We start from the raw sequence: 20,347 nt of genomic DNA on the forward strand, positions 1-20,347 counted from the left end.
AGCGTCCTTCCATTTATGGGTTTAAGTCATGCCTTTACTGTTACATTTGCAGAACTATTTGGAGTTTTACCAGAAGGACTCCAAGTGATTTTAATAGGCATCGTGCAAAAGCTTCACATAAAGGGGCTAATGTTGTTTGATAATTTTTGTAGCTTAAAGTGACATCACAACCAGAAATAATTCCCAGCTTAAAACTGGACTTCACATGTCAGACTGAGTGTGTTCACTTTATAATTTCAGCACAAAATGCAATATAATCACCAGATGCAACCAAATGGCAAATAGCAGCTTCTTGCTAAAATCATCAAGTAGCAGATTATTTTTATCTGGCAAAACATCAATTTATTTAATACATCTCCTTAGTGAAATAATGTTGTGATCCTGTGTCGGAAGCATATGGGAGAAGCATCTGCAAATTTCGCACTGTCGTCAGACTTGGCAAGTTCACATCAGTGTGGTGTTCAAAACACTGATATGACCGGACAGCCTGAGGATGCTACACTCAGGGCCGACTCCAAGGATTAGGGCAAACAATGCCTCAAACTGGGGGTTTATCCTGTAATTAGATTCACCAAGCCAGTAACAAAACAGCTTCTCTAATACCACGATGGTTAACAAGAAACCAGACACAGTCCCGTTTAAGCATTCCAGCCCTTGACTCCCATCTAGACAACCAAGTCTAATATAGCGAGGGGTTACTGAAAACCTGATTCACCATAGGTGAGGGTCACCAGTCCCAAAGGACCGGACACTTATCCCCAGGTCAATATGAGTCTCAGATCTTACCCAATAATCACACTTGCAGCCAATCCTTAATAGCTAAATCTAAGATTTTAATAATAAAAGGGTGTGGGGGGGAAGAGTTGCAAATGGTTAAAAAGATCAATATACATACAAATGTGTGTAAAGTCCTTAGGTCAGTTTCAGAGCAGAGATGGTGAGGCTGCTGATTTGTAAAAGTCTTTCTGGAATCAATTTAAAAATGTATAGTCCAATAGGCAGTCCAGATGTAGAGTCTGTCCCAGTCTTTCCACGCATCTTTCAGGTTATTCCAAATCATTATTTGGAAGATGTCTGTCTTACAACTTACACTTTCTCTGTTCAAAGTTTAAGCAAACTAGAGATGAAAAGGATCAGCCCAGGGCTTCCTTTATAATTCTTCTAGCAAGCTGACAAGCCTGCTCACAGAAATTGTCACAGTAGGGCCTTCTCCAGAGGAAGAATATGCAATGCAGGTCTTTGCTTTGAAGCTAATCTTCTATTTCTTATGCATACACTGGTAAACTAGTTACACTCATTCACATAAGGCATTTAACCAGTCATGCACTGTAACACAGATATTTAAACCAAAAACAATGTGGTTAATATTATTAGTTTCTTGCAGTATCTTATATCTTTAATCTTAAGGTTAACTGGTCACAGTCACATATAATTAAGGCAAACAAGACATGAAAGGGAATTAGCACCTACAAGATAATCCGGTTACATTGTTAAACTTCTAACAAGATATAGATAAACACAGACCAATACACTTTTAAAATACACAGAAACAATCCCTATGTTGCAGGAACAATGACCTATAATTATAGTACAAGTGTACACACTGCCCTGCACAGGTGCATATTAAAGACAAGATCTTCAGTTGGTATATATCAGTCAACTGGCTCACACTGACTGAGTGTCTGGTCCTTCAGACCTATTTTTTTCAAACCCCAATTGTATATGGGTATGGAGGCACACACACACTTACACGGTTTGAGGAGTGAGAGGGTGGGTGGAAGGGAAAGAGAAGAGAATGACTTTAAGGGCTCTTTAGTTTGTGAGCAGTAATTTTCTACCCCAATATTACCTGTGCATGTTCCTTGGTCACTGCATTAGAAACCATGCAGAAGCTACTTTACGTTGATCATGGTGCACAAAAAGACAGGCAGATGTGTCACAATCACAAGGCAGAGTCTAACTTTCAAACTAGATGTGTTTGAAAGTTGCACACGGTGCACCAAAGTGACTTAGGCACCTAAGGCCCATTGACTTTCACTTTTGAAAATGTTAGTTCTAGTCCATCTCTCTGCTAATGCAGGATATTTCATTCATTTGGATTTGTTCTCTATTGCACAATTATCTTTCAGTGACCCAGACAATGGAACAAAGATGTTCCTGATACTCAGACTGGATTTTTCCTTTCCTAAGTTTGTCCCATGACTCCTTTGTGCACTCTCTGGTATCAGCCTAAGTATATTATTCTCTTTCATTAGTGTTTACACTCTTTAGGTATTGTTGGCTATCCTATCCCACTTTAGGAGTTTCAGCTAAGTTACTAAAAGAGCTAATTATATATCATTTCCCCATTAATCAATCCCTCTGTTCCCCAAATAACTTTGCTTGCTCTTCTCTGAACTACCTCTAATTTGTCAGATGTCTTTCTGGTAATGAAGTGTCAGAATAGAATTTAATATCCCCAGGTGTGGCCACAGCAAAGCCATATGGAGAGGGATTACCATCCCCTGTTTCATGACTGGTTGTATGAGCACACAATATACAAACCAAGATTATGTTGGCCTGTTTTGCTTGCATATTACACAGCAAGCTGATGTCTCACTTGCCATCCACTATCACCCCTAGATCTAGTTCAGCATTCTGGCTTTCCAGCTTTGTCCCGTTCACTGAATTGCTTTGCGTTGCATCACTTTTCTCCACCCCATAACTATGGGCTACTTGCTCCTCTCCTGTGTATGGTAGAGGGAAACAAAACAGGGCAGGTAAGCTCCCCACCTGAATGAGGCTTTCATGGATTAGCCCCCTTACAGCAGTCTCACTCCAGATCAGTTAGGTTAGGGCTCTGTGGGTCAGGAAAAGGTGTTTCCCTGGGCCAAGGGTAGCATGCCTCCTCTGTACAGAGCATACATTAAATCTGCATGGCAATGATTACTGGCGCAGCCAGCAGTTACTCCCCTCTGCACTACAATCATTCCTATTGAGAGGATGGGGAAAGGTATAGGCACCACAGCTGTGCTGCTGGAGGTGATGTGCAGAGAAGATGGGACTCATATAGTTCTGGAAAAAGTACAGGAGTACTTGTGGCACCTTAGAGACTAACAAATTTATTTGAGCATAAGCTTTCGGGGGCTAAAGCCCACTCATCAGATGCATGCCATCTGGGTAGACTTTCCAGCAGATTTTATGGATCCTTTCATTTTACCTGGTGAATCTGTTTATCCCCACCCCCTTCAATGTCTCTCCAAGTGCTATCTCATGGATGTCACATGTGTTACCATCCCAGGGGTTTATCCTGTGAGAATAGTATGTAACCCTATTTTTGAAAGCTGTTAAAATATGAAAAACTCAGACCTTTTCCTAGATATAGTGTGGGTTTGCATTTTGCACATTGGGAAAATAAACTATGCACCTGATGACCAGCCACAAAATTTACATAAGACTCTGAAACACCTATGCAGGGGACAAAATAATGATATCCTGCTACCTTACTCCAGACTTGTTTTGTGGTATCTGTCCAGCTACACCCTCCTCGGATCATGCTCAGGAGTTTGTTCACAGCAATGTAATCTATTGTAAGTACCACTAGCATGATGGAATATGAACCACATGGGGCAATGATAGCATTCCAGCCATTCTGAGAGTGTTATCACACCATATTGTATTAGTATCCTTTTCCTCTATACAGTGTACAGAAGTCAACATGATATCAGAGGTACAAACATACTGTAGCATGCATAACTTTGTACCGTACCGGAGCCACTTTCATTCTTTGTAATGAAGGAAGAGCAAGATGGCGCTGCAGAAAGTTTCTGCATGCCTAAAGGCAGCTGTTATTGCTATACCTCAATGAATTATACTGGTTTCAGTGGAGCCATGCAGAATTCTTCTCTAGCCAGAGCTTCTCCCTTTATACAACAAACATTTCCAAGTTATACAGCATGTAAGCCATTCATGAAAGTGCGACTAATGAAATAAAATGTACAAGAAAGCTATAATAGGAAATTTACCCACATTGCTTATTTTTTATATTATTGTACTTATATGGATGGGGATTATCCCTGTAGTCCTTGTACACAAAACTTCCATTGACTCTAACAGGCAATATGCATGTCTGAGAACTACAGGATCAGATCCTATGTCATATTTGGAAATTATAATCTCCTTTGCCCAAAAGCAGTGCTAGGTCAATTCAAAGCAGAGCAATACCTGGAAAGTCATTACCCTGAAAGCCCTACCTACCATAAACTTTTAAATAAAAGATACCTTGGTTCCTAATCAGACTAGACTTATTGTAGGAATTGTCCCGATTTGACAAGGGGATGACATTCTTTAAATGCCAAATATTCTGGCATAATCCCAGTCATCTCCTTTCTGGTCACAATCACACATCTGATCATGCCGAGACCAAGACACATTCATTGCACAAGCATTGCACATCCTCTTTGCACAAGCACAGAACTAGCTTCTTGTGATGGCTTAGTGGTGAACTAAACAAAGCCACTTCCCATTCAAACAGTTTCATTAGGAAGCTGATGCTGTGCTGCCCAAATGAAGAAATCATTTGTCAAGTTAAAGATTACTCGCAGAACACAGCAATGGGTGAACAGACTAGGGGTCAGCCAAAGGCTTCAGTACCCACCAGCATCCCACTGGTGGCCTCCAATCTTAGGCTGAAATATTATGTTAAACTGGCATTTTGACTGAATTTTATGTTAACATCTCTTCCTAGTTGTTTTCACTAGGAATTTCAATACTGTCCTGCAAGGCAAGAGGCATTATGCATCTATGGCCCATACTATCTGAGCACTTCACAATCTTTGTATTTCTCCTCATACCGCCGTGAGGTAGGGAAAAGCTGTTCTCTCCATTTTTCAGATGGAGAACTAAAGCACAGAGAGGCTAAGTGACTTGCCCAAGATCACACAAGAGGTCTGTGGCAGAGCAGGAACTTAATTCAGGTTTCCCAAGTTCTAGCCATAGGACCATCCTTCCACTGCCACATCTCCATCGATCAGCAGCAGGTTGGAAAGATACCAGGGAGTGCAGTTCCTAGAGAGGGAAAGGCTACTCCTGATTGTCTTCCTCAGGGCTACTCTTCCAGCCCTTCCAAGTGCAAGCACACTGAATTTGGCTTGGAGAAAGTTTCAGAGCCTGATCAGCTTCTCACAGCTCAATCCTATTTCTATTTGAAAGTGAATCTGCTCAGTGAAGGAAAATGTATATATGGGTGAAAATACACTTGTAGCTTCTCAGAAGCACTTTGAGAAATTAACACATTTCCTCTTATTTATTTTAGATTGTAGTGATGAATACCTACACATTTCATTCTAGATGTCTTTCATTTACAAAGTCTGGGCAAGATTCTCTACACACAGTTATGGGGCTTTGCACTGCTCTGGTGTGCAAAGGAGCCATAGCTTTCACAAGCACCTCACAGAGAATTCACCTGTTGGAAGGAAGCTCCCTGCTGGCATAAACATGACAGATCTGGCCCTGTACCCGACACATCTTTCCCCTCTCTCCCCACTCCTCCTGTCTTCCCAGCACAGGAAGGCATCAGGGTAGGAAGGGGCATGCTGAAACATATCTCTAACAACCCTACACCAGTGGTGCAATTTAGAGCAGCCCAGCAGTTGCTCTGAGCTGTGTTGAGACCAAAGCAACTCCCGTTCCTGCACCAAGCACAACTCTGGCATAGGAGAGACTATAGCCATCTGATCCAAAGCAAGTTCTAAAACAATGGGAGTAATAACTGCGTGTGCTTTATAATCCCGTGAAAAGAGGATCAGCAGCCACTTCATGCAATTGACAAATACATAAATGAATAAGTGACTGAGAGCATGTTCTGTGTGATCAATTCACCAGCTCAAAAGAATCTAAACCGCAGATGAAAGACAGACTCATGTTTTAATTAAGTAATGCTCATTAACAGGTGCAAAAGTCCAAACACCTACTACTAATGCACGGTTCCACTCGTTAACCAGCCACGAGTGCCACTTCATTCCAAAAGGACTGAGAGGTCTCCATCTGTACTGCTGTGGCTTTGTCTTTGAGGGATTTAATACCTTCTACTTACCTTCAGGAGGCTATAATGGAGCACCATCCTCAAGCATGCCCCTTCACAGCCCACTACCCGTTTTCTGTCTTGCAGTGATTTACTCCTGCACCAGAGTACAAAGCTTGGATTCCTGCTTTCTGGGACTTATGTATTAGTTGTCATACAGAGTCCAAACTCTCTAGCCCCTCAGCACCCAGAAGAAGGGCAGAACTAATTCAGGCAGGCCTCCTCTTCTAAATTCAGGAATCCTACAGCCTCCCGCTAGGTCTGTGTAATAACTGAGATAGGCTTACCCTGCTTGTATTCAAGAGTTCCACATGTCTTATCCTGAGGTCTGCATTAATAATTCAGTCCTTCCAGTCCTGCACTGGGAAAGCTCAGCAGGCAACAATTCTCCTGGTATTTTCAGGAGCTCCTCTAAATAACCCTTGCAACGGGAATTTTGCACATAGAGCAGAAGACTGACACAATGAGAAAAAGGCAAGGCAACCTGGGGCTCTAGGCATGCTGATACAAGCCTCTCCCCTACACCACTGTTCCAACTCTGCAGCCCCACTCTTGTACCATGTTCAATCTCCAAGTGAGCAAGGGACAGCTCTTAGAGCTATTGTTTCAAGCTGTCTGCAGACTCAGGCACTCATCACTTTGTTGACTTCAAGGTTTCCTTTATAACCATCCTGGCTGGAAACTGTCATTTAAAAATAAAAAGATATATATACAGATGTAACCGCAGGACTTCAGGAGCTGGGGCCCTAGGCATGAGCCTGTAGTAGCGATGCTTTAATGCAGCACAGAGTAAAACAAACAATTTCAAACACTGGGTCAGTTTACAAATGTTAACCATCACAGCTAATAAGTGACATGTGGTCTGCTCACTTGTTAATTCAGCCCATCTGTAAAGGCAGAATGATTGATAATGAAAATGTTTTGCTGTTTTAACTCTATTGTTAAACCAATCACTAAACAACAACAGTTTATTCTTGTTTGTTTATATTTCTATTATGGGAGCCCAGATGCTCCCATCTCTCATTGGTGCTGTACAAACACATACAAAGACATAGTCCCTGCCCCAAAGAGCTTACAGTCTAGGAAGCAGATAGGGAAAGTTACTGATTAGCATTTTTAAACACACTTGTCTTTATCTTTCCTGAAATTAGAAAAAGGCCCTTCGGGAGAAATGGCTCTTGGATGGCCTGAGTGCTCTCACGCCAAAAGAGCAAGAAAAAATGCAAAAGCACAATAGAGAAGACCAGGAACGGACCAACGACCTGGAACAAAGCATCCTCAGGTACAGCACTAATTTGTTGTGGCCCCCTATAGTCATTAAAATGGTTCATTCTTAAAAGCATGGAGAAAAGGAGAGGTCCCACCCTCCATTGTTACAGGTAAAATGAAGCATCAGCTAAGGCTAATAATTTGCAGTGTTTTATTTAATTCCAAGGGTGCGATACAGTCTTTAATATATTTGAAGGGCTTCTACAACTATCAGAAGTATAGCATGTGGGTTTGAAAGTCATTAGTCCTACTAATCTATACAATACCGCTGAAGGATTTGTTTTCCTGACTCCAAATTCACCATTCATACTGTACTCTACAGAGGCAAGCACCAGAATGTGGATTTTGCTCAGAGATGCTAACAAGTTGAATGAATATTTTAGTAAGTCAGATAATGCACACTTAAAATTAAGATAACCAATAAGTTCTTAAGTTTAGCTAGAGAACATGTAGCCTTCAAAACTTGACCCCTTGCAAAGCATTCCACATCACAATATAGTACCTCTAAGTCATGTAATCATTCGTGCCCTGTGATTCTCTCCTGTCCTGCTCACACTCATAACCCATAGTGTTAAGCCCGTCCTAAACGTAATCCTCAGAACCCTCCCACAGAGTCCTTCCTTTACCCTTTCGCTACCTCATCTTACCAGTTTCTACAAATCTCACAGCTTGGCTCTCCACCACATATAGCTATTTTTAAAGCGACATAAGCAGATTCAGACATGGTGGCCCTATTTGATCACAGGCATGGTCTTCAGGATTGTTAGCCGCATTCAGTACTTCTTGAATGCTGAGGGGTTTGTACTGTACACATGTTGTAGCTCCTCTGTGGCTAGGAGTACCAACGTTTGCTCAGTGAGGACTATAGCAAAGATGAAGAGCTGTTTCTTTAGATCCACAAAGTTGCCTTGTCCCTGGAATCTTGCTGAGGCTTCTTCCTACTTTATTTTAATTTAACAGCATCTTCATCTGAAGAGTCCTCTTCCTCAGCTCTCCTCCCCCGCACACTCCTTTGGCTAAATTGTCGTCAAGATTATCTCCCATCCACCTCCTCCCTACTTCCTGTCGTCTTGGTACAAGTGATATTTGTCTGCTGATAGGCAGCACTGCTGTGCCAGCTTGTGTCCCTTAATTAGAGCGATTCCTTCCGTGAAACACTTTTCCCAAGGAGAATCACTTTTTGAGTACATCAGTGGAATGCTTTGTTGTGGTGACAAGGGTATAGCTGCCTAGCTGGTTGTAAGACCCAGTTAAAATGCACCATCAACGTGATTGTCAAATATTACACACATGCACAGGGAAGGATAGGCTCAGGACCAAGCAGAGGACACACAGCATGCTGTGAGCTGCTGTTCTATTGTTAAAGCCCCAACGAATCCGGTTTCTCTGATATACCAGGAGGAGATTTTTTCAAAGGCTCACAGACTTTCAGTAGGAGTGGGGCATCTACCTCTGCTTTGAGCCTTTGAGAAGAAAAAGAAAAAACCTAGCCTCCCCAGCAATTTTTTTAAATGCTATTTTTAAAGCCATAGAATCAGGTCAAGAATGTTCATGTTTTCTTTTCTCCTCCCTGTAGCAGTCCTCTGCACTGTTTCAAATTCATTCAGTGGCACCTAAATAAAGAACAGACAGTGCCCTTATCCTGCAGCTCTGTGAATAGTAGTAGAGCTAAAATGAGAGCTATTGAACTCCTGACAGATTAAATGCCTTGGAGACCAAGACACCCCAGCGGGAAAGTACTATAACTCCAGAGTATAAATCCAATTTGTCACCTGATCAAGGTACCTTAAGTGCTCTCTGTGCCTGAGTCATAGTATCTGGCAGGTCTCATAGCAACAGTTGCTGCAGGTCTCCTGCATCCTATCAGTAGAGAGGACTTAGAATTAGCATCAAAATAACTCCTACCGTATTAGCTCAAAGCTTTCAGCAAGTTTTTAAATCCTTATAATAAATGGTCAGACTACTGCATAAAAAAAGACTCTACATTCTTAATATTGACTTAACCAGGTTTCTAATAAGGTTAAATCCTACTAGAATCACCCATGTAGTGATGATATTTTTGTATCTCTTACTATGCTTGGTTCCTAAGGACTGTAAAGGATGTTGCAGAATCTCATTATAGAGCACATACTGCCCTTTGATGCTGCCTTTATTCAAAATATAGCCCTTATTTCCTCATGCACAGGAGGCTGTATACACGGATAGTACACTTTCTTTTGCACCATATGGAACATTAATTGCATATCACTTATTGTTCTTACTGTAAAGCCAATATACTGTAAAGGAGAGAACCTCCCCCTAAAACAGAACTAAATACTTCTTTGTATTTCAGGGAGGTGGATTAGAATCAGAGCCCCCACTTTTCATTGCAGGTTGAATACAAAAGTAGACAAAGGTTAAAAATTTCAGAAGGGCCTAAATTACTTAGGTTCCAAAGGCCATTTTCAAAGGTGACTTAAGACACTTAGATGCAGGTAGGCTCTTAGTGAGATTTTCAAAAGCACCTAGGCATCGAAATCCTATTTACTTCAATGGGAGTTAAGCGCCTAGATACTTCTGAAAATCCCACTAAGCACCTATCTGCATCTTTAAATGCCTATATTTAAAAATATGGCCAATAAGCTCCTAGGTCAGTTAGGCACTTTTTGTGTTCTAGATCATATTTTTACCAAAGCCTAGTTTGTGATTCTGGTTCAGATGTAGCCAAAGCTTCACAGCAACAATAATTCTCATGAGAGTTGGCCCCGAGATGTTGAAAATCTCACAGCTGGCCTTGCAAGATTTCTACTATTTGGAAATAAAACTACATAAAACCAGCTCATAGATATAAGTGCCATCTAATCCATAATCTAGACGTGATTCAGCCTTGAACCTGAGCCCAAGCATAACCCTCCAACACAGATCCAAAGACTTCCATGTCCCTAGCCCATCTCTGATAGTTTTCCATTATTTTTACATTTACTAGCAGAAAACTATCAACTAGCTTAGTTATAGAATACAAATATCCATTATATTCCTAGTGGAATTTTAGCCTGAGAGTTTTTAATTGTTTCCACTATATCTTCACTGAAGATCTATTCGCAAATCCCTTCCCCAAACACGGTGTTTTCCTGTATACCGGGAAGCCAATTTTTAAAAAGCTAGCTTCTATTGCTGTGCCTGTAAATTCCAGGTACAAACAATTGTAAAAGCAAATTTGAGCCTTCAGTTATTTACAGGCATGATTAACATGCCATGGGTGTCTAAGCACCTGACTGTGACTACAAATCAGTTATTTAGATTGCAAAAATATTTTAATTACTCCCACAATCGTTTACAGATGCAAAATCAGAAGCTTAGTTAAACTGAGGGTGAAAATTTCATCCTAAAAGTCCACTGCCCCCCCATCACTAAAAGGTTCCTCTCTTCATATTAGGCTACTTCATTTTGCTACTCATGAATAGTAGAACCCAGAACTGTTGCTGATTTTGTGTGCACCCTTGTGGCAGGTGACCTTTTGCAGTGCAATATGGACATTTTCACAGCTCTGTGCTATTATTATTTGCGTCATCTACTTAATTTTGTTGCTGAGCTAACTTTTCCTTCACTTTGACCTTTCTTTGCAAGCACAGATCATTTTCTCCTCCAGATGATTTCCACTTCTTCTTGATGCACATACAAAATATCCTAGCTTTAATTGGAGTGCAAAGAGAGCCTGACACAAATGGCATGAGTATAAAATGCAAAAGGTTAACTGCCAAGGGAAATACAGCACAGAGAGATTCACTGTACTCACTTTATGAAGAAAAGATCTAGTTATGATGTAATGCTACTTAAATAGAATGAAGATTGGTAAATATCACTTAGTTTTGTTTTGAATGTGCTGTGTTTGAGAGAATGTAGAAAGGAATCAGTGCTATTACTCAACAAAATTATTTCCAGAAAGATATGAGCGAACTGAAGTGTAGAACAAATCACACACACACACACGGCTCTTTCACATAACTCACATTCTTAAAGCTAACACATTTGGCAGCCAAAGAACTACATTCAGAACCATTGTAAAATACTGCTGGGGATGCTCAGAGCTCTGAGCCATGGTGTTCTCTCTCTCTGCCTCATCAGGAGTGGGTTTTGCTGGAGGGTAGAGTGTGTGTCAGCTCCCCCTCCCCCTCCCCTGCACTCCCTCCAATCTGTCTCCTCACCAGCCAATTCGACACTCTTCCAGTTTTCATCTTGCCTAGCAAGTAAAAGTCAGTGAACTCCAGCCCCAGAGCTCCTCAGAGATGCCTCTCTTCAATGCACAGACCATCATTGCACATTCACAGAAAATACTACATTTGTTGCTCCTTTAAAGAGTCAATGCATTTCAGCTCATTAATGTAGCTGATATTTGACACTCTTATTTCAGTCACAGCACTGAACTGGTTTATAGTAAAGGTAAAACAAGTTTACTACATAAAAAGCCATAGGTTTAAGTGATACCAAGTACTAGGAAGTAAAGGTAGAAAGGGGTTTACAAACAAACAAAGGTTTACAAACAAGCAAAAGAAGTAATACACTTTCTAAAGGGCACAGAATTAATTTAGCAAGCTGCAGAATTCATTCAAGGTAGTTTCCTCACCAATATTCCTTTTCGAACAATGGCTGATAGCTCGTAGCCAGGTCCTGGCTTTCCTTGTCTCCTCAGGGGAATTATAACTTAGTCTTTGTGTGTGTCCTTATATCTCAAAGTCTGCCTTTTTTTCCAGGGTCAAATTGATCCCCTGGAGTTCAGTCTGCGGTCTCCTCCAGGAGACCAACTTCATCTTGATTAAGGTGTCCCCTGGTGTATTCCAAAGTGATGGTTCCTACTGCAATTTTACAATGTAACTGTCCCTATAGCAATTCCCCATGCCAAATGACTGGGAATTGTCCTTCTTTCTGTTTACCACATACATAAGTTGCAATCCCACCATCGCTGATCAACCATGCTTTGTTTGTTTTCAACTCCTGGGCAGACCTGTTTTCTACTTTGTTCAAATACAGATTTTTAAATCCAATATCAGAGGCCATCCACACTCAGCATTGTCACATACATTTCACAAGGATATTATTGACCGGTCTGTTGTGACTTGTCAAATGATACCTCACAAGGCATATTTTGTATAAATATTTATTGCAATAGCGTGTAGGGTGTGAATACGAGAGTACCTAGGGTCACACCCAGGTCTGACATAATACAATTTAATTCCCAGAGAATTTAAAAGACAACAAACAGGAATCAAGCTGAAATGAGTAACACTCCAGGAAGTACAAAGGTATAATGGGATGATGTTAGCTGTTGAAAGCATGATCTGAATATCATCAAATTCTCTGTGAATTAAATTGCATTATGTCAGACCTGGGTGTGACCCTAGGTACCCTTGTAGTCACACCCTACACACTATTGCAATAAATATTTATATTATATATAAATAATAATTTTAATATTAAATTCTAATACCAGAAAATAATTGGGGTTTGATCAAACTGTAACAAGCTAAAACTCCATTCAGAGCAAAACGTAGCATAAAAGCATTAAAATCTTTAAGATGGTGAGGCTTTCACTTTCAGTGCTGATCTATCAATGGCCCTGTGTGGGTGTGCCAAAGAGGAGAGAAGGTGTAAGAAACTCCCATCATTTCACCAAGCCTGCTAGGCATAGTTCAGCTGTCTGCACACAGGGGCACAAAAGATAGTGACCTCCTTACACTAACCAGGCCAGAATGGGTGTGGCTATGGTCCAACCTTCCTGCACACTGGTAAGTGCTTGCAGGTGAGCACAGTTACACCTTTTAAAAGATATAGCAAGACCTACTCCTGGTCAGACTGCCGAGCCCCTCTGTTCTGCATTATACAGGTGTAATAACTCTGTCTACCATTGGTGGAGATCTAGCTGTGCTTTAAAGGTTTTCAGGACCTTAATATACAAGAAAAACTTAACATGAGCACCTCACAATCATTAATGGATTTTTATCCTCAACACCTGTGAGAGGTAGGGAGTCATTATCCCTATTTTACAGATGGAGAATTGAAGCATTGGGTAGATTAAGGCCCAGACCACAAAAAGATTTAGGCACCTAACTCCTATTGAAATCAATGGGAGTTAGGCCCCTAACTACCTTTAAGGATCTGGGCCTAAGTGTCTGGCACAGGATCACAAGGAAGTCAGCGTGTGAGCAGGGAGTTGAACTTAAGTCTTACAAATCTTAGTGTAATGTCCATTTCAATAGCCCGTCTTCCTACCACTATGCTATAACTACCTATCCAACAGCTCTGAAAGAGAAGACAGATACACTGCTCATGTGCACACTTGCCACTGAGTAACAATATATTATTGAAAATCCCAGAGAAAGAATTTTACTGTTCATCTGAATGTCAAACTGGAGAGTGGATGGCACATGTACTGCCAAGGGGTGAGTTATTCTGTGCTTCTTTCTTTCTCGCTCTTCTTTAAGAAAAACATGTAAATTCCTTTAAGGAATATTGCAGCATTTCTTTAGCTCCTGGTTTCTTTCTGCTGTGACTTTATTAAATACAGAAAGTAGGATTTAAGTGGTTCCAAGTAGTAACAGCCAGAACAAAGTAAGTCACCAAGCAAAATAAAATAAAATGTTGCAGGCAGGTTCATAGTGAATGCATGTATCTTTCCCTCTCTTCCCCATAAGGGGCCACCAGATTGAAGCATTTCTTTTTTGGAGTGCCCAGTAGATCCCTTCAAGGGTTAATTTGTGCTGGTTAATCCTCCAGAACACAAGCAGGATTTCTGTTTTTTTAGATAAACGAGAGAGTTCCGTTCTTTGTATCAATACTGAACAATTAACAGTGGCCTGAACCAAAACTGCAGGCAAATAGTTCAACACTCAGGTTACGACAGGAATAGCACTCACAGTATCTATCCCATAATACCATGTTTACATGGTAGAGGTTACAGGGCATAAAGCCAAACATTCTCTGCTGAGGGTGCAAACTGGCTGCAGGATCAGGTAGACATATTTTGTCACTTAACTTGACAGCTTGGTTGCAAAAACGGTTCATTCTCAGTAGAATTAGTTGCTAAACAACTTATTTTAAAAAAGATCACAACAACATAATGTTACCAAGCACCATCCAGCCAGTTAGGAATATCCAGTATACTCCCAATTATCCAAATAGCAATGGGAACATGGATTTTATTCAGATACTCAGGAATTTGGATAATTGAGAGGGCAGGAGCCATTCAGCAGTGGAGTGGCCTCCCCTGCAGCCTGGGGCTTGTCCTCTGCCTCTTCCTCACAGTCCTGACCAGGGGTGTCTGCTCTGCCCACCAGGATTGCAGGCTTCTCTGCACCTTGCACCTGCAGGGATTCGGTGTCCCCAGCCCAATGGCAGCCAGGAAGCCCTCTGCAACTCTGCTGTCATGGCCTCACTTAGTCATTCCTGTGACAGTGGTCTGCCACAGGAGCCATCCAGCAGCAGGGTGGCCTCCCCTGCTATAGACTCTAGTCCTCCTCCTTGCAGTCCTGGCCCAGGGTCTCTGATTAATTACTTGAACCTCTGCATTATCCGAATCCCTCCCTTGTCCCCCAGCATTAGATACCTGCCCTCTGCAGCATGTATTTCATGCATCTCATGCTGCAGGACAAGGACGGGGTTCAGATAAGGGGAGGTTTGGATAATAGGGTTTCAGAAAAACAGAAGCATACTGTAATTTATGAAGGGAAGTTATGGCTAGGTGGAGTCCAGAGCTGCTAAAATGTTGGGCTCACCCAAAACAAGTTGCCTCCCTGTCCCGAACTGACTTTTCCTCTCTTTCTGATATCCTCCAGTCAGACTCTTGTCTTTTTTCCACTTCTGGGTCCTTGATCTTTCTTCCAGGTGAGGCAGAGCTGCCTCTTCCCGCAGGCAGCAGCAATCAGCTGTGTGCTGTACTGTTTCCCGAGTCAGTCATTGCTCTGATTGGGCACCCTCCGACTTGAAGTCCCAGTTCCAAAGAGCCTGCCTTAATCTACTCCTGATAGAAATGGGAAACTGCCTCAAGCCCTGATAGACAAATACCCACATCATGTATTTAATATCCGTAGATATGCCCAGCTTCCCTACACCTGAAACCTGTACAAAGCAGTGAAAACCTCCAAAGATAAGTACCCCATAGCAGCCAAATTCCTCTTAGAGCATATATATTTTTTAAAACTTAAACACTAAGAATGGGAAATAGTTAAATATGAGAACTTTTTTTCCCCAATAGAACGTTTAAACATTTCTAAATCAGATTTTAAAAAAATAATTACAAAAAGCTGTTCTGGCACAATTTTCAGCCTCTCCAGCTATGCATGTGAATCTTTGAACACATATAGTGCAGGGCTTTTGCAAGAATGCATCCCTACAAGTTTCAGTGTGCAAATGTATAAGATTCTTTGCAAACTGACACAAAACATTTTATACATAAACATGAAATGGCAGGAACAAGTGCAAAAGCATTTATTTTAGATCCAGATCCAATGCCCACTGAAGTCAATGGGAATCTTTCACTGAATCCAGTGGAAATGTACCATGGACTTAGGTGGAGTTGGCTTAGGACCATGGTTATTGTTCTCTATTGTGGGGTTGAATAACATATAGCAGGGCTGGTGAGAAAACGAGCCTTCCTTTTCACAAAAAATTACAAAGTTTCAAAACCTTCATGACATTTTCCTCAAATCCAATTCCGTTCAGTGAAACACTTCAGTTTCAACAAAACAGCATTTTTGATGGTAAAAAGTTGTGCTGACATGTTTTTGACCAGCTCTAACAGACAGTTCTGCATAACAACAACAAAAGAGAGAGGGAGGGAAAAAAGAACCGTGATTCCCTAGGTATACAGAGAGGCCACACACAACTAGTAAGAAGACATGGTGAAATCCAGCATAGACCAAGAGATGAATTCTTTCAGCTGGGTATCAGTGTGTCTCTTCTGTAACAATAAAGGCTTTAAAAGCAACCAGACAGCCAACATGTCTGGCAGGGAGGCTATTTTGGGTTAGTACTATTGAAATCTGGAAGGGAGATAGCAGGATCTCCAGTAATGGAAACACTGTCTTATTAATACCCAAATTTAGTTTACTAAATATTCGTGAAATATCTGTACTCTTTGCAAAACACAGTGGTATTTTAGATTTATGCTTGCATTGTATCTAATCTGCTAATAGAGACCTTTGGTTACAGCCAGGCATGACCCAAGAAATTTTCCTGTAATAAATGGGTCCCTTAAAATGACTTGTTACAGAACCCCTCACCCAAGTGGGAAGAAGGTTCAGAAAGGGGATGTCATTAATAACCCACTTACATATATCTTGCTTATCGAAGCTGACAAGCTTCTCTTGCAAACTGACTGGCTGCAATTGTGAGGCTATTACCTTGTTCACTTGAGATCGTGTCTCAGCAAGCACAATAAATGTTCAGCTTTCCATGCTGCCCGTCCTTGGTGCATTGAATCAGCATTTCTGGTCGTATTACTGTTCTTCTGAAAAGAGCTACTTCCAGAGATGTGGAGCCAGCACTTCTTCCACAGAGCAGGATGTATAGAAACGTTGAGTTATACTGGTAAAGGGCACATGACAGGAAGGAGGATTTTATTGATAGCTGGGACATGGGTCCATCTACTTAAAACTGGTCAATGTTGTAAAGTTGTAGAAGGTATGCATCCAGTTCTCTACTTGTACTAAGGTGTGCCACATCTAAAACCCCATCATCACAGTACTTTGCATTTATGCATCACCCTTCCTTCCACAATGAATCAAGCCTCATGCAGTAACATGCCTGGGAGTCAGGTATTGTTACACCCTGTTTACGGATTGTAAAGTGAGAGACAGAGATGGGGCGGGGGAGGTAAATGTTCAAATTCTACCCTCTATATGTGGACTTGTGCACACACATACAGAGGAGCAAGTGTTAGAATAGTCATCCCCCAACCCCTTGTCACTGAGTATCTGTAAATCAGTTGTACTTGGTCCCAAACAAATGAAAGGGAAAGAAGTAAAGCTTTAATCCCAGTCTCCATCGAAGCTTTTGTATGTGGGTGACTTTGTTTTTGCCAGATACACAATTAACACTGGTTGGAAGCATTTGTGCTAGTATCTTTTAAAATACTATTATCATCACCATTATGATTAGCAATAACAATTGTTTTCTAAAATTGAAATAATTACACTGGAGAAAGATAATGAGATCACTTTATTGGTTTACTTTAGTCCTACAAAGTGAACTTTAGTTATTTGTAGCTGGGTTTTAAAACTCAAACAAGTGCTCATAATCCCAGTTCCACTGTGTGCCAGCTACAAGGAAGGAATGTTTTTATCTCCAAGGGCAGCAGTTTAGCTCTCTGTATCTTCCGCCATTCTTTTGAGCTCACTTCTGCCATCCTTGCTCACACAGAGTAGTGCCTTACTCTACAAGAAGTCCATCTGAAATCATTGCAGCAATTTATGTAGTAAGGGACTAATCCACATTATGTAAAAGTTGTCAGAATCTGGCCCCTTAATTATAAATGGTGTAAATTGTTGTTATAACTTTCCTACCACCAAGCAATCAAATTGCTCTGCTTGTTCTAGAACATGGGAGAATGGTGATCCAGAAGAAGTGAGCAAATAAACACATTCACCCCACTGTCTGTGAACTGGCCTAATATCTTAAGACATTGTTATGGGGAGGTGAACACCATTTTAGTTGTGATAATACTTGAGAGAGTTTAGTTAAAGGTGAAGAAATCCTTTAGGGGCCTCCTTTCCTCCCTCCATCCCCTTCTAAAAGAGTTAATAAGGAAATTTTATCAGGGTGCCTTAATCGGTTTATTTTCAAAGTATCCTCTGAAGAGATCTGTGACAAACACATTGGCCTGTAAAAACAACAGGCGTATTCTGATTTCACACCTTCCTAAATCAAGAGCAAATCAGTTACATCAGTGTAAAAATGATGCAAGTGTGAGAGGAATCAGGTGCATCGATATCGCTATAGGAAATATACTGTAAGCATAATTGCATTTTAATACATATTCTGTAAATATATTATGCTTGCAGACTTGAGAAAGAAATTGAAGCTCTGGAAAAAGAAGAGATGAAAATCTCAGTTAATGAACAGGCAATTTTAAAGAAGCTTAAATCAGTTGAGAGAACAGCAGAAGATATCTTAAAGGTTGGTGTTACAACACTTCAGAAACAGGATTCTTTAATTCATTGTTATAACAAATAGATTTTAGTAAAGAGGAATTGAATGGATCATGGGACTGATAATGAGATATGAGGTATTTCACCTCAGTAGTTCAAATCTAACACAGAAGAGTGAGCAAAAGATTACGCCATCCAATGGCTACATGATCTATATGGAAAGAGTTTGGTGGTTTCAGACCAAGAGTTTGGTACTCAATGGAAAAAATATCTACAGCACATCACAAAATCGCACACTGCAATTGGCAGCTTTGCAGGCAATCTCAGCAGAGAGGGCAAGGAATGAATAATGAACATGGACACTGAGCTACCTAAACCCTTGAGATGGTCACTCCCAGCAACTATATTGTGATAACTACCTTGTCTCTCTAGTATCCTGGGACTGACAAGGCTACAGCTACACTATATTGTGCATCTGTCATAAGTGCACTTACAATAAAAATCTTATGGTACCATTAATCATTAGTCAGCTATGCTGACAAAATGTCAACAACATTTTTTAAAACCTTCTTATCTCCCACTTGAAATAAAAGAGAAGCCTTAACCCATAACTTCAGGAAAACCCTATCTAAACAGATTTTCAGCAATATGCCTGAAAGTCAACAAACTTGGGGCCAGATTGCACAACACTTGCTCCTGCAAATAGACTCACTGACTTCAATGAGACTACTCACAGCCATAATTGCCCTGTGGCTTTGTCAGCTCCCAGGGAAAAAGTAATTCCTGAAGTTAGGGCCCTCCACTAAGAACACCCTGTCCTCTACACTCCAGATGTACAAATCTGTGGGTTGTTCTCTAGTGTCATGTGAAACTAGGAGAGAGGCCCGCAGGAGCCAGACTCTAAGGGGCTAGATAAGGCATGCTGGCAGAGTGGAGTGGGAAAGCTTGCCTCACAACTGCAACTGCCCTGTTGAGAGGTTATTTCCATTTCCAGGTATCTTCCAGTTCAAACTGAGCTACACAAAAACATAAACAGTTGTGCAGTAGAAAAGTCTCTTGTGTTTTGAGTTAATTTCTTAAAACCGCAATAATCGCATATCACTTTTTGTTGCTCTTTCTTCATAGTCTGTGAAGGCAGCTAAAGCAGAAATTCAAGAAGGTATGTTCAACCAAAGCATTTTATACTAAATAATAAATAATAATAATAATAATGTTTGTTGCATGAAGGCAATGAAAAGTACTCTGGATCTCCTATTTATTTATTTTTAACAGAGGCAGTGGACTACATATATACCAACATACCTGACCTTCCAAAATCCTTCAGACCTTCTGCACTGAAAAGGGCAGGACATGCAGGAACTGAGGATGATGAGGAAAACAGAAGAGGTACAGATTGGTAGTAACTCTAGAAAGAGTGCAGATTTGGAATGGTTCATAAGCCTCTTAAAATATTAAAGCTAACTTATTTAGGGAAAGAATAGAGAGACTACAGATAATAGGCACAATTCTCTTCTTACTTACACACAGTAACTCCATTGTAGTCAGTTGTGTGGCACTGCTGTATAACTGGTGTACCATTAAAAATGAGGCCCAATGTTTTCTAGCACTTTCATCCAGCACTTACTTACTGTACTTGATGTAACCCCTATCTGGTTCTGATAGTAGTCCACATAATGCATTTTCCGTGAGCAATTATGCCTGCTGGGTAACACAAATCTAACCATCCCTTGACCTCCACAAAGCTTCCTATCTCCCACTGTCTTTAAGACCGAGACTCTACTCCTGCATAGTATTACACTCCCTCAATTCCCATTGACTCCCACTGCTCAGCACCTTGTAGGAGTTGGCCTCAAGAGACCAAGTTTAACCTGGCTTTCTCATTTGGTGTTGCATAATG

At 40.9% G+C, this 20,347-nt stretch overlaps 1 protein-coding gene across 1 annotated transcript in view; it reads left to right on the plus strand.

The window, feature by feature from the left end:
• PALMD (palmdelphin) overlaps positions 1-20,347 on the plus strand; it is a 66,337-nt gene that overhangs the window by 38,006 nt on the left and 7,984 nt on the right. Inside the window, exons 5-8 of the mRNA XM_045027135.1 lie at positions 7,213-7,343; positions 18,364-18,478; positions 19,576-19,609; positions 19,723-19,836. Of these exons, the coding sequence (XP_044883070.1) occupies positions 7,213-7,343; positions 18,364-18,478; positions 19,576-19,609; positions 19,723-19,836 (394 nt within the window). The remainder of the gene's footprint in view (positions 1-7,212; positions 7,344-18,363; positions 18,479-19,575; positions 19,610-19,722; positions 19,837-20,347) is intronic.

This window comes from Mauremys mutica, chromosome 8 (assembly GCF_020497125.1).
Source record: "Mauremys mutica isolate MM-2020 ecotype Southern chromosome 8, ASM2049712v1, whole genome shotgun sequence".
NCBI classification, from domain to species: Eukaryota; Metazoa; Chordata; order Testudines; family Geoemydidae; genus Mauremys; species Mauremys mutica.